Source organism: Coregonus clupeaformis, chromosome 39, assembly GCF_020615455.1.
Source record: "Coregonus clupeaformis isolate EN_2021a chromosome 39, ASM2061545v1, whole genome shotgun sequence".
In the NCBI taxonomy this organism is placed as follows: Eukaryota; Metazoa; Chordata; class Actinopteri; order Salmoniformes; family Salmonidae; genus Coregonus; species Coregonus clupeaformis.
This window is the reverse complement of record NC_059230.1, coordinates 1,412,011-1,427,010: the sequence shown is the minus strand read 5'-3', so window position 1 is coordinate 1,427,010 and position 15,000 is coordinate 1,412,011. Positions and strand designations below refer to the sequence as shown.

Sequence of the window (15,000 nt, the reverse complement as noted above, 5' to 3'; positions counted from 1 at the left end):
GTACTTTTGGGTTTAAGGGAAAATGTATGGAGTAAAAAGTACATTATTTTCTTTAGGAATGTAGTGAAGTAAAAATAAAAGTTGTCAAAAATATAAATAGTAAAGTAAAGTACAGATACCCCCCAAAAAACTGCTTAAGTAGTACTTTAAAGTATTTTTACTTAATACTTTACACCACTGCTAATATGGTCATACACTGAGACACTCCCCAAACTTTACTCAGCAACATGGGCATGACGGTGTCAAAGGGTTTTATTCTACTGAATACTGTATTGCACACACACATATGCACAAACACACACACACAACAGGATATGTTCATTGGAAGTGTAGGCCGCAAGATAGGAAATAGTGGTTAGTTGTGTGTGACTTCAGCAGCACAAACAGAATAACACAATCTTGTTTTGTGGTTCAACTAAAAATCAACCTAAATGACATTGACCCAAACCAGGAATGGTTTCTCTCTCTCTCTCTCTCTCTCTCTCTCTCTCTCTCTCTCTCTCTCTCTCTCTCTCTCTCTCTCTCTCTCTCTCTCTCTCTCTCTCTCTCTCTCTCTCTCTCTCTCTCTCTCTCTCTCTCTCTCTCTCTCTCTCTCTCTCTCTCTCTCTCTCTCTCTCTCTCTCTCTCTCTCTCAGCATATTCCCATATGGACTGCCTGAACTACTGCCAGTACACCCTGTCCCATGTCAAGCCTGTGTGTGTGTTTGCCTCTTGGCTGCTTTCTCAGACTCTTTGTGGGATTGTGGTCCTAGTTTGGTCAGTTTTGTGATTAATTTATTTACATGTTGTATCATATAATTTTTTGGCCCTGTTCCGTTTCCATGGCAATGCATGCAAGCCTCATCTGGCTGCCATGGCAACTAAATAGAACCCGTTTAGGTGGTGTGCAAGTGTCCTAACACACACACATGATCGAGTACAAACACACACACACACACACACACACACACACACACACACACACACCGTGGATTAACAGCTAAATGGGAGTACAGGCAGTCACACTCGATCATTGATTGGTAACCTTTTAGTGTGTGTGTAATGCTTAATTTCGTTTTCGTGTGTGCACTTGTGCTTGTGTATGTGTGTGTGCGTATGTATGTATGTATGTGCGGGGGCCATGTCTGAATACCCATACTTGCATTCTAAATAGTAGGCTTTTTGGGTATGAAAATATAATGTTTTATAGTATGTGAAATTGCGAATATTGCGAATGTTTTAAATGCCACGATGTCATACTCATTTTGGCTTTTCTCTAGTAGAATTCGCTGCACACTGTTGAGGAAGAGTATCGTCTTTTCACACCAACGTGTTTGATAACAGCTGATAATCAGAATATGGGACGCACTCTACAAAAATGAACGAATGGCGGGGAACAAGCGCGATTGCGCAATAGATGGCACCTTCTTAGTATGGATGAGTAGTGTGTTGATATTTGTTGCTAACTGCGTACGATTTTCCTCAACAGTACGTTCTAAACAGGATGTAGTATGATTAGTAGTTGATATTTGTTGCTAACTGCGTACAATTTTAGTAAACAGTACGTAGTATGAATAGTAATTTATATTTGTTGCTAACTGCGTACGATTTTACTAAACAGCACATTTAAGTCATTTAGCAGACGCTCTTATCCAGAGCGACTTACAGAAGCAATTAGGGTTAAGTGCTTTGCTCAAGAGCACATCGACAGATTTTTCACCTAGTCGGCTCAGGGATTAGAACCAGCGACCTTTCGGTTACTGGCACAACGCTCCTAACCACTAAGCTACCTGCAGGTAACACAGTATGTAAACAGTATGTAGTATGATTAGTAGTACACGGTATGAAGTTTTAGTAAGTAGGAGATTGATTGCCCCCCATTTATCCTCAGAGTTCGTACTGCTTGGTGACCTAAATTGGGATATGCTTAACACCCCGGCCAATCCAAACTAGATGCCCTCAATCTCACACAAATTATCAACGAACCTACCAGGTACAACCCTAAATCCGTAAACATGGGTACCCTCATAGATATCATCCTGACTAACTTACCCTCTAAATACACCTCCGCTGTCTTCAACCAGGATCTCAGCGATCACTGCCTTATTGCCTGCGTCCGTAAAGGGTCCGCGGTCAAACGACCACCCCTCATCACTGTCAAACGCTCCCTAAAACACTTTAGCGAGCAGGCCTTCCTAATTGACCTGGCCCAGGTATCCTGGTTGGATATAGATCTCATTCCGTCAGTAGAGGATGCCTGGTTGTTCTTTAAAAGTAATTTCCTCTCAATCTTAAGTCATTTAGCAGACACTCTTATCCAGAGCTACTTACAGTTAGTGAGTGCATACATTATTATTTTTATTTTTTTCATACTACCCCCCCCGTGGGAATCGAACCCACAACCCTGGCGTTGCAAACGCCATGCTCTACCAACTGAGCTACATCCCTGCCAGCCATTCCCTCCCCTACCCTGGGCCAATTGTGCGCCGCCCCATGGGTCTCCCGGTCACGGCCGGCTACGACAGAGCCTGGATTCGAATCACTGCTAGGCAAATCCCTGCCTTATCTTAGCTCATTGGTCACCATAGCAACACCCACCCGTAGAATGCGCTCCAGCAGGTATATCTCACTGGTCATCCCCAAAGCCAACACCTCCTTTGGCCGCCATTCCTTCCAGTTCTCTGCTGCCAATGACTGGAACGAATTGCAAAAATCTCTGAAGCTGGAGACTCTTATCTCCCTCACTAACTTTAAGCATCAGTTGTCAGAGCACCTTACCGATCACTGCACCTGTACACAGCCCATCTGAAATTAGCCCACCCAACTACCTCATCCCCATATTGTTATTTATTTTGCTCATTTGCACCCCAGTATCTCTATTTGCACATCATCTCTTGCACATCTATCATTCCAGTGTTAATACTAATTGTAATTATTTTGCACTATAGCCTATTTATTGCCTTACCTCCATAACTTGCTACATTTGCACACACTGTATATATATTTTCTGTTGTATTTTTGACTTTATGTTTTGTTTTACCCCATATGTAACTCTGTGTTGTTGTTTTTATCGCACTGCTTTGCTTTATCTTGGCCAGGTCGCAGTTGTAAATGAGAACTTGTTCTCAACTGGCTTACCTGGTTAAATAAAGGTGGAAAAAAAAAAAGAAAAAAAAAAGGAGGCAAGACAGATTTCGGACAGCCTGTGTGTGTGTGTATTAGCCGGCTGGCCCCTCACTCTGGGCTGGTTAGATTAGCCCTCACTCTGGGCTAGTTAGATTAGCCCTCACTCTGGGCTGGTTAGATTAACCCTAACCCTGGGCTGGTTAGATTAGCCCTCACTCTGGGCTGGTTAGATTAGCCCTCACTCTGGGCTGGTTAGATTAGCCCTCACTCTGGGCTGGTTAGATTAGCCCTCACTCTGGGCTGGTTAGATTAGCCCTCACTCTGGGCTAGTTAGATTAACCCTCACTCTGGGCTGGTTAGAATAACCCTCACTCTGGGCTGGTTAGATTAGCCCTCACTCTGGGCTGGTTAGATTAGCCCTCACTCTGGGCTGGTTAGATTAACCCTCACTCTGGGCTGGTTTGATTAGCCCTCACTCTGGGCTGGTTAGATTAGCCCTCACTCTGGGCTGGTTAGATTAGCCTTCACTCTGGGCTGGTTAGATTAGCCCTCACTCTGGGCTGGTTAGAATAACCCTCACTCTGGGCTGGTTAGATTAGCCCTCACTCTGGGCTGGTTAGAATAGCCCTCACTCTGGGCTGGTTAGATATGCCCTCACTCTGGGCTGGTTAGAATAGCTCTCACTCTGGGCTGGTTAGATATGCCCTCACTCTGGGCTGGTTAGAATAGCCCTCACTCTGGGCTGGTTAGATTAGCCCTCACTCTGGGCTGGTTAGATTAACCCTCACTCTGGGCTGGTTAGATTAACCCTCACTCTGGGCTGGTTAGATTAGCCCGTCACTCTGGGCTGGTTAGATTAACCCGTCACTCTGGGCTGGTTAGATTAACCCGTCACTCTGGGCTGGTTAGATTAGCCCGTCACTCTGGGCTGGTTAGATTAACCCGTCACTCTGGGCTGGTTAGATTAACCCGTCACTCTGGGCTGGTTAGATTAACCCTAACCCTGGGCTGGTTAGATTAGCCCTCACTCTGGGCTGGTTAGATTAACCCGTCACTCTGGGCTGGTTAGATTAACCCTAACCCTGGGCTGGTTAGATTAGCCCTCACTCTGGGCTGGTTAGATTAACCCGTCACTCTGGGCTGGTTAGATTAACCCGTCACTCTGGGCTGGTTAGATTAACCCTAACCCTGGGCTGGTTAGATTAGCCCTCACTCTGGGCTGGTTAGATTAACCCTAACCCTGGGCTGGTTAGATTAACCCTAACCCTGGGCTGGTTAGATTAACCCGTCACTCTGGGCTGGTTAGATTAACCCGTCACTCTGGGCTGGTTAGATTAACCCGTCACTCTGGGCTGGTTAGATTAACCCGTCACTCTGGGCTGGTTAGATTAACCCTCACTCTGGGCTGGTTAGAATAACCCTCACTCTGGGCTGGTTAGATTAACCCTCACTCTGGGCTGGTTAGATTAACCCGTCACTCTGGGCTGGTTAGATTAACCCTAACCCTGGGCTAGTTAGATTAACCCTAACCCTGGGCTGGTTAGATTAACCCTAACCCTGGGCTGGTTAGATTAACCCGTCACTCTGGGCTGGTTAGATTAACCCTAACCCTGGGCTAGTTAGATTAACCCGTCACTCTGGGCTGGTTAGATTAACCCGTCACTCTGGGCTAGTTAGATTAACCCGTCACTCTGGGCTAGTTAGATTAACCCGTCACTCTGGGCTGGTTAGATTAACCCGTCACTCTGGGCTAGTTAGATTAACCCGTCACTCTGGGCTGGTTAGATTAACCCTAACCCTGGGCTAGTTAGATTAACCCGTCACTCTGGGCTGGTTAGATTAACCCTAACCCTGGGCTGGTTAGATTAACCCTAACCCTTTCTCTCCAACTCTCTCTCTCCCTCTTCTCTCTGCCTTTTCTCTATCATTATGGTCCCTCATCTTTTCATATTAATTAACCATTGTGATCACAGTTGTCTGTTAATGTGTGACTCCCCAAGCTTCTCCACCACAGAAACATCCTCCCTCACTCTTTACCCTCCCTCACTCTTTCCCCTCCCTAGTTCTCTCACATTCAACTCAGTAGATGTACCTTATCTGTTTGTTAAAACACTTACTTTATGTCATTAGTAACGGTCTGAACCTGAGGTGTAACAATACGATACAATACAACTTTAATAGTCCTCCTGGGGGAATTTCCTTTTTCCACATAAATAACAGTAGGACTATTCTACAGGAGGACTATTCTACAGTAGGCCTATTCTACAGTAGACCCATTCTACAGGAGGCCTATTCTACAGGAGGACTATTCTACAGTAGGACTATTCTACAGGAGCACTATTCTACAGTAGGCCTATTCTACAGTAGACCTATTCTACAGGAGGACTAGTCTACAGTAGGCCTATTCTACAGTAGACCTATTCTACAGGAGGGGTATCCTACAGTAGGCCTATTCTACAGGAGGCCCATCCTACAGGAGGACTATTCTACAGTAGACCTATTCTACAGGAGGCTATTCTACAGGAGGCCTATTCTATAGTAGCCCTATCCTACAGTAGGCCTACTGCATTGTCTGACTGGTTGTGGTTGTGGTGCATAGTGAAGTCTGTTGAAGTCTGTTGAAGTCTGTCAGTGTCTGTATCTGTAATGAATACAGGAATATCTCTATATTGTTATGTGGTGACTAATTCATCTCTCTCTTTTCAGAGTCTTCAAGAAGTCCAGCCCCAACTGCAAGGTAGGTCGCAACTCCCCTGTGTGTGTGTGTGTATGTGTGTGTGCGCTTGTGTGTGTGTGCGTGCGTGCATGCACATGTGTGTCTGTGTGTGTTTGTGTGTGTCTGTGTGTGTCTGTGTTTGTCTGTGTGTGTCCGTGTGTGTGTGTCTGTGTGTTTTCGTGTGTGTCTGTGTGTGTCCGTGTGTGTGTGTCTGTGTGTGTCCGTGTGTGTCTGTGTGTGTCCGTGTGTTTTCGTGTGTGTCTGTGTGTGTCCGTGTGTGTGTGTCTGTGTGTGTCCGTGTGTGTCTGTGTGTGTGTGTGTGTGTGTGTGTCTGACAGAAGGTGAGGCGGGTTCCTCCTCTTTCCCTGTAGAGTATATTTCTCCCAGTAGGCTTCCTCTTCTTCCTCTGAGTCTCTCAGATCTCTTCCTCTTCTTCCTCTGAGTCTCTCAGATCTCTTCCTCTTCTTCCTCTGAGTCTCTCAGATCTCTTCCTCTTCTTCCTCTGAGTCTCTCAGATCTCTTCCTCTTCTTCCTCTGAGTCTCTCAGATCTCTTCCTCTTCTTCCTCTGAGTCTCTCAGATATCTTCCTCTTCTTCCTCTGAGTCTCTCAGATCTCTTCCTCTTCTTCCTCTGAGTCTCTCAGATCTCTTCCTCTTCTTCCTCTGAGTCTCTCAGATATCTTTCTCTTCTTCCTCTGAGTCTCTCAGATCTCTTCCTCTTCTTCCTCTGAGTCTCTCAGATATCTTCATCTTCTTCCTCTGAGTCTCTCAGATCTCTTCCTCTTCTTCCTCTGAGTCTCTCAGATCTCTTCCTCTTCTTCCTCTGAGTCTCTCAGATATCTTCCTCTTCTTCCTCTGAGTCTCTCAGATCTCTTCCTCTTCTTCCTCTGAGTCTCTCAGATCTCTTCCTCTTCTTCCTCTGAGTCTCTCAGATCTCTTCCTCTTCTTCCTCTGAGTTTCTCAGATATCTTCCTCTTCTTCCTCTGAGTCTCTCAGATATCTTCCTCTTCTTCCTCTGAGTTTCTCAGATATCTTCCCCTTCTTCCTCTGAGTCTCTCAGATCTCTTTCTTATTTTTCTCTTCCCTCATTCTCAGCTCATCTCTTCTCCTGGATTAAACTAATATCTCCTCTCTCTTCACATCTACAGATTCTCTATAATATCTATCTATCTATCTATCTATCTATCTATCTATCTATCTATCTATCTATCTATCTATCTATCTATCTATCTATCTATCTATCTATCTATCTATCTATCTATCTATCTATCTATCTATCTATCTATCTATCTATCTATCTATCTATCTATCTATCTATCTATCTATCTATCTATCTATCTATCCATCCATCCATCCATCCATCCATCCATCCATCCATCCATCCATCCATCCATCCATCCATCCATCCATCCATCCATCCATCCATCCATCCATCCATCCATCCATCCATCCATCCATATATATATCTATCTATCTATCTATCTATCTATCTATCTATCTATCTATCTATCTATCTATCTATCTATCTATCTATCTATCTATCTATCTATCTATCTATCTATCTATCTATCTATCTATCTATCTATCTATCTATCTATCTATCTATCTATCTCTCAACAGTATCAATCTATCTACAGTCGTGGTCAAACGTTTTGAGAATGACACAAGTATTGGTCTTCACAAAGTTCGCTGCTTCAGTGTTATGAGATATTTTTGTCAGATATTACTATGGTATACTGAAGTATAATTACAAGCATTCCATAAGTGTCAAAGGCTTTTATTGACAATTACATTAAGTTTATGCAAAGAGTCAATATTTGCAGTGTTGACCCTTCTATTTCAAGACCTCTGCAGTCCGCCCTGGCATGCTGTCAATTAACTTCTGGGCCACATCCTGACTGATGGCAGCCCATTCTTGCATAATCAATGCTTGGAGTTTGTCAGAATTTGTGGGTTTTTGTTTGTCCACCCACCTCTTGAGGATCGACCACAAGTTCTCAATGGGATTAAGGTCTGGGGAGTTTCCTGGCCATGGACCCAAAATGTTGATGTTTTGTTCCCAGAGCCACTTAGTTATCACTTTTGCCTTATGGCAAGGTGCTCCATCATGCTGGAAAAGGCATTGGTCGTCACCAAACTGTTCTTGGATGGTTGGGAGAAGCTGCTCTAGGAGGATGTGTTGGTACCATTCTTTATTCATGGCTGTGTTCTTAGGCAAAATTGTGAGTGAGCCCACTCCCTTGGCTCAGAAGCAACCCCACACATGAATGGTCTCAGGATGCTTTACTGTTGGCATGACACAGGACTGATGGTAGCGCTCACCTTGTCTTCTCCGGACAAGGTGTTTTCCGGATGCCCCAAACAATCAGAAAGGGGATTCATCAGAGAAAATGACTTTACCCCAGTCCTCAGCAGTCCAATCCCTGTACCTTTTGCAGAATATCAGTCTGTCCCCGTAGGCCTCCTGTAGCTCAGTTGGTAGAGCATGGCACTTGCAACGCCAGGGTTGTGGGTTCGATTCCCACGGGGGGCCAGTATGAAAAATGTATGCACTCACTAACTCTAAGTTGCTCTGGATAAGAGCGTCTGCTAAATGTAAATGTAATGTTTTTCCTGGTGAGAAGTGGTTTCCTCACTGCCCTTCTTGACACCAGGCCATCCTCCAAAATTCTTCGCCTCACTGTGCGTGCAGATGCACTCACACCTGCCTGCTGCCATTCCTGAGCAAGCTCTGCACTGGTGGTGCCCCAATCCCGCAGCTGAATCAACTTTAGGAGACGGTCCTGGCGCTTGCTGGACTTTCTTGGGCGCCCTGACGCCTTCTTCACAACAATTGAACCTCTCTCCTTGAAGTTCTTGATGATCCGATAAATAGTTGATTTAGGTCCAATCTTACTAGCAGCAATATCTTTGCCTGTGAAGCCCTTTTTGTGCAAAGCAATGATGGCGGCACATGTTTCCTTGCAGGTAACCATGGTTAACAGAGGAAGAACAATGATTTCAAGCACCACCCTCCTTTTAAAGCTTCCAGTCTGTTATTCTAACTCAATCAGCATGACAGAGTGATCTCCAGCCTTGTCCTCGTCAACACTCTCACCTGTGTTAATGAGAGAATCACTGACATGATGGCAGCTGGTCCTTTTGTGGCAGGGCTGAAATGCAGTGGAAATGTATTTGGGGGATTAAGTTCATTTTCATGGCAAAGAGGGACTTTGCAATTAATTGCAATTCATCTGATCACTCTTCATGACATTCTGGAGTATATGCAAATTGCCATCATCAAAACTGAGGCAGCAGACTTTGTGAAAATTAGTATTTGTGTCATTCTCAAAACGTTTGACCACGACTGTGTCTGTCTGTCTGTCTGTCTGTCTGTCTGTCTGTCTAGGGGTCAGTGTGTGTGTGTGTGTGTGTGTGTCGCCTGTATCATCTAATTTAAAGAGTACTGTAGTAATGTTGATGTACGTCAGGTTTTTCTTTCCATTTCCACATACTGTCCCCATATACTGTCCCACATACTGTACCTCTCTCTCTCTCTCTCTCTCTCTCTCTCTCTCTCTCTCTCTCTCTCTCTCTCTCTCTCTCTCTCTCTCTCTCTCTCTCTCTCTCTCTCTCTCTCTCTCTCTCTCTCTCTCTCTCTCTCTCTCTCTATAGCTCACAGTATACCTGGGGAAGAGAGACTTTGTGGATCACCTAGACCATGTAGATCCAGTGGGTGAGTAGTAACACACACACGGACACACAGGGCTTTTCCACTCTGGGGTGCAGGGGCCGTGGGCTACCCCTATTAGGGATGCAACATCTACTAGACACACACACTCTGTTGTTGATGTAATGTTATTGTCGGAGTTTCTCTCAGGGTTGTTATGACGACAGAACCTCACATGGGGTAACACCCTCACCTCAGGTATGTGTGTGTGTGCGTGCGAGCGTGTGTGTATGTGTGTCCGTGCGTGTGTGTGTGTGTGTGTGTGTGTGCGAGCACGAGTGTGTGTGAAAAGGATGGTAGAAATGTATACATTAACTAAATATACAATCATTATTGCCTATTTTGAAAGGGAGAGAGGGAGAGAGAGAGCGAGGGAGAGAGGGACGGAGAGGGAGAGAGGGAGAGAGAGGGAGAATGAGGGAGAGAGGGAGAGAGGGACAGAGAGGGAGAGAGGGACAGAGAGGGAGAGAGAGGGCGAGAGAGGGAGAGGGACAGAGAGGGAGATAGGGACATAGAGGGAGAGAGAGGGAGAGAGAGGGCGAGAGAGAGAGGGAGAGAGAAAGGGAGAGAGAGGGAGGGAGAGAGAGCGAGAGAGAGGGAGAGAAGGAGAGAGAGGGAGAGCGGGAGAGAGAGAGAGAGAGAGAGAGAGAGAGAGAGAGAGAGAGAGAGAGAGAGAGAGAGAGAGAGAGAGAGAGAGAGAGGAGGAGAGAGGGAGCGAGAGGGAGAGGGCGAGAGAGGGAGAGGGACAGAGAGGGAGAGAGGGACAGAGAGGGAGAGAGAGGGTGAGAGAGAGAGAGATGAAGAGAGAAAGGGAGCGAGAGGGAGAGAGAGAGGGAGATAAGGAGAGAGAGGGAGAGAGAGAGAGGGAGAGAGAGGGAGAGGAGAGAGAGAGAGATTGAGGAAGAGAGAGGGAGAGAGAGGGAAAGGGAGAGAGGAAGAGAGAGGGAGAGAGAGGGAAAGACAAGAATTTGTGGAGGGAGCCAAAGATATTTCTAAGACATTAGAAGGAGTTCATGATGCATTAAGAGTGACTATAACTGATTATGTTTGTAACCTCACAGCCTCCATGATGCATTAAGAGTGACTATAACTGATGATGTTTGTAACCTCACAGCCTCCATGATGCATTAAGAGTGACTATAACTGATTATGTTTGTAACCTCACAGCCTCCATGAGGCATTAAGAGTGACTATAACTGATTATGTTTGTAACCTCACAGCCTCCATGATGCATAAGAGTGACTATAACTGATTATGTTTGTAACCTCACTGTCAGTAGGTGCTGTAGGTGGGTGTGGTGTGGAATCAGGCACAGGACGCAGAAGTTAAGTCCAACAAAGACTTTTAGTAGAGCACACAAAAAACACAATCCAAACAGCCCGGAGGCGAGAAAATGCGCACACAGGCGTAAACAAACGGGCGCACTAAACATGTGTGAAAATCCTCTCCTAAAATACAAAGGGAGGCAAGCTGCAAATAGCGCACCGAAAAGGGTAGCACACCAACACGACATAGGAACAATCACTCACAACACCTGACAAACACAACGAGAACTTATAGGACACTAATGACACTAAACGACAACAGGTGTACAATTCCAGACAAGACCAAACGAACATAGAAACATACAACGGTGGCAGCTAGTATTCGGAGACAACTGACCCGAAGCCTGCCCGAGCAAGGAAGAGAGGCAGCCTCGCTGAAACCGTGACAGTACCCCCCCTTGACGCGCGGCTCCAGACGTGCGCCGACTCCGGCCTCGGGAACGACCAGAGGACGCGGAGCAGGGCGCGTCGGTGACTGTCGATGGAATTCCGTCAGGAGAGACGGGTCCAAAATGTCTCCCCTCGGCACCCAGCACCGTTCCTCCGGCCGTACCCTCCCACTCCACCAGATATTGAGACCCCCCATCCGACGTCTCGAATCCAAGATGGACCGCACGAATCGCCGGTGCCCCCTCGATTCCAATGGGGCGGAGGAGTCTCCCTGATCTCATTTTCTTGGAGTGGGCCAGCTACCACCGGCCTGAGAAGAGACACATGGAACGAGGGGGTTAATACTTATACTCAACAGGTAGTTGTAATCTGTACACACCTCGTTCAATCTTCTCAGGACTCTAAATGGCCCCACAAACCGCCGACCCAGTTTCCGACAGGGCAGGCGGAGGGGCAGGTTTCTGTTAGAGAGCCAGACTCGATCACCAGGTGCGTACACCGGTCCCTCACTGCGGTGGAGATCGGAGCTCGCCTTTGACGACGGAGGGCCCGCTGCAGGTGGACGTGTGCAGCGTTCCACGTCTCCTCCGAGCGCCGCACCCACTCATCCACCGCAGGAGCCTCGATCTGGCTCTGCTGCCAAGGTGCCGGAACCGGCTGGTAACCTAACACATTGGAAAGGGGTTAGGTTAGTGGAGAGGAATGGCTTAGGGAATTCTGGGCCATTTCTGCCCAGGAACGTGCCGTGCCCACTCCTCCCGGCCGGTCCTGGCAGTATGATCTAAGAAACCTACCCACATCCTGGTTCACACGTTCCACCTGCCCATTACTCTCCGGATGGTAACCCGAGGTGAGGCTCACCGAGACCCCCAACCGCTCCATAAAGGCTCTCCAGACTCTGGAGGTAAATTGGGGACCTCGATCAGACACAATATCTCGGGTACCCGTAGTGCGGAAAACATGGGTGAATAGCGCTCGGCGGTCTGTGGGCTGTAGGAAGGCCCGGCATAGGGAGCAGACGACAGGCCTTAGAGAACCGGTCCACAACGACCAGTATAGTAGTATTCCCCTGTGAGGGGAAGGTCAGTGATGAAATCCACCGAGAGGTGAGACCATGGTCGTTGTGGAACGGGCAGGGGTAGTAACTTACCCCTAGGCAGATGTCTAGGCGCCTTACACTGGGCGCACACCGAGCAGGAGGAGACATAAACCCTCACATCCCTGTCAGCGTGGGCCACCAGTACTTAGCACTAAGGCAGTGCACTGTCCGGCCGATACCAGGATGTCCAGAGGAGGGTGACGTGTGAGCCCAATCGATCAACTCGATCCCGAACCTCGGCGGAACGTACTTCCGACCCTCCGGGCATTGAGGTGGACTAGGGTGGTGCGCAGCGCCCGCTTCGAGTTCAGCATCGACCTCCCCACACTACCGGGTGCCACCAGACAAGACTCCGGCAGTATGGGAGTGGGCTCCACGGACCTCTCCTCTGTCATACCGCCCGAGCGCGCGTCTGCCTTACCGTTCTGTGACCCAGGGATGTATGTGAATTTTAAATATGAACCGGGTCAAAAACATATTCCACCGCGCCTGGCGAGGGTTTAGTCTCTCTAGCTGCCCGGATGTACTCCAGGTTACGGTGGTCCGTCAAAATGAGGAAAGGGTGTTGAGCCCCCTCAAGCCAGTGCCTCCACCTTTTAGGGCCTGTACCACGGCTAACAGCTCCCTGTCCCCTACGTCATGATTTCGCTCCGCCGGACTGAGCTTCTTGGAATAAAAAGCACAGGGGCGGAGTTTAGGTGGCGTGCCGGACCGTTGCAAAAGCACGGCTCCTATACCGGCCTCTGACGCGTCCACCTCTACCTGAAATGGTAAAGAGGGATCCGGATGCGCCAGCACCGGGAGCCGAGGTAAACAGGTCCTTCAGCCTCCCAAACGCCCTGTCCGCCTCGGCTGACCACTGCAGACGCACCGGACCCCCTTCAAAAGAGACGCGTTATGGGAGCTGCCACCTGTCCAAAACCCCGGATAAACTCTCCGGTAGTAATTCGCAAACCCCAAAAACTGCTGCACCTCCTTCACAGTGGTTGGCGTTTGCCAATTACACTCACGGCTGACACTCGTCTACCTCCATCTTCACCCCTGGCCTTGAGACAACTGATAACCCAAAAAGGAGACCCGACTCCTGGAAAAACAGACACTTCTCTGCCTTGACATACAGGTCGTGCTCCAACAGCCTCCGCAACACTCGGCGCACCAGTGCCACATGCTCGACTCGGGTAGACGAGTACACGAGAATGTCATCTATGTACACGACCACCCCCTGCCCCTGAAGATCTCATCCACGAATGATTGGAAAACTGAAGGAGCGTTCATCAACCCGTATGGCATGACAAGATACTCGTAATGGCCCGAGGTGGTACTAAAGGCTGTCTTCCATTCATCGCCCCCCTAATGCGCACCAGTTGTAACCGCGCTCCTGAGATCTAATTTAGTGAAGAAACGCGCGCCGTGCAATGACTCCGTCATGGTCGCAATCAGCGGGAGTGGATAACTGTACTTCACCGTGATCTGATTGAGACCACGGTAATCAATGCACGGGCGTAACCCACCATCCTTTTTCTTCACAAAAAAGAAACTCGAGAACGCAGGGGAAGTGGAGGGCCGTATGTCCTTGTCTCAGAGATTCGTCTATGTAAGTCTCCATAGCTCTCTTCTCCTCCTGAGACAGAGGATACACATGGCTCCGTGGGAGCGCAGCTCCTGCCTGGAGGTCTATCGCACAATCTCCCCTGCCTATGGGGGGAGGCAACTGCGTCGCCCTCGACTTACTGAACACATAGCCAAATCCCCATACTCAGGGGGAAGGTGCAATGCGGGCACCTGGTTTGGACTCTCCACCGAGGTAGCCCCTACGGAAACGCCTAAACATCGACCCACACACTGGGCAGACCACTCCATCAGAGCCCTCTCCTGCCACCGAAATAGACAGGTTATGGGTACTCCAACAGGGCATGCCCAGCACCACCGGATACGCAGGCGAGTCGATCAGAAATAGCTGGATCATCTCCTGATGACCCCCTGCGCACACATCCTAAGTGGCGCCGTGACCTCCCTGATCAAGCCCGATCCCAACGGACGGCTATCTAGGGCATGAACGGGGAAGGAGACGTCAACAGGGAGAAGGGGAATCCCTAAGGCTAAACAAAATTTCTTATCAACAAAATTCCCAGCACGCGCCTGAATCTACCAGCGCCTTATGCTGGGAATGAGGTGCTACCTGTGGAAAAGCACAGGTATACAGAAGTGCTCAACAGAGAGCTCTGGGTGAGTGGGGGGCGCCTACTCACCTGGAAGGACTCCCCAGTGCGGGGCCTGTCGTCTTTTCCCCTAGGAGGCCATCCCCAGCACCTAGCCGGTGTGTCCTCCCCGACCACAGTTGGTGCAGGAGATGGACCCCCTCGTACTCCACCCCTCCTCTCTCTAGCGCCCAGCGCCCCCTGAGCTCCATGGGGCTCGGCTCGGAGACGCTGGAGGTGAAATGGACGGACCTCCCCTCGGGGCGTCCGTGGGTAGCCAGGGCAGGGTGTCCAGCCTGATGGACATGTCGACTAACTGGTCGAAAGAGAGGCTGGTGTCCCGACAGGCCAGCTCCCCGCGGGACGTCCTCACGTAGACTACAGCGGTAGTGATCGATGAGGGCCCGCTCATTCCACCCTGCATCCGCCGCTAGGTCACGGAATTCCAACGCGAACTCC

At 48.6% G+C, this 15,000-nt stretch overlaps 1 protein-coding gene across 1 annotated transcript in view; it reads left to right on the top strand.

The window, feature by feature from the left end:
• The window catches only part of LOC121554600 (arrestin red cell), a 77,938-nt gene that overhangs the window by 30,583 nt on the left and 32,355 nt on the right, over positions 1-15,000 (top strand). The window contains exons 2-3 of the mRNA XM_041868239.2: positions 5,812-5,842; positions 9,475-9,535. Of these exons, the coding sequence (XP_041724173.1) occupies positions 5,812-5,842; positions 9,475-9,535 (92 nt within the window). The remainder of the gene's footprint in view (positions 1-5,811; positions 5,843-9,474; positions 9,536-15,000) is intronic.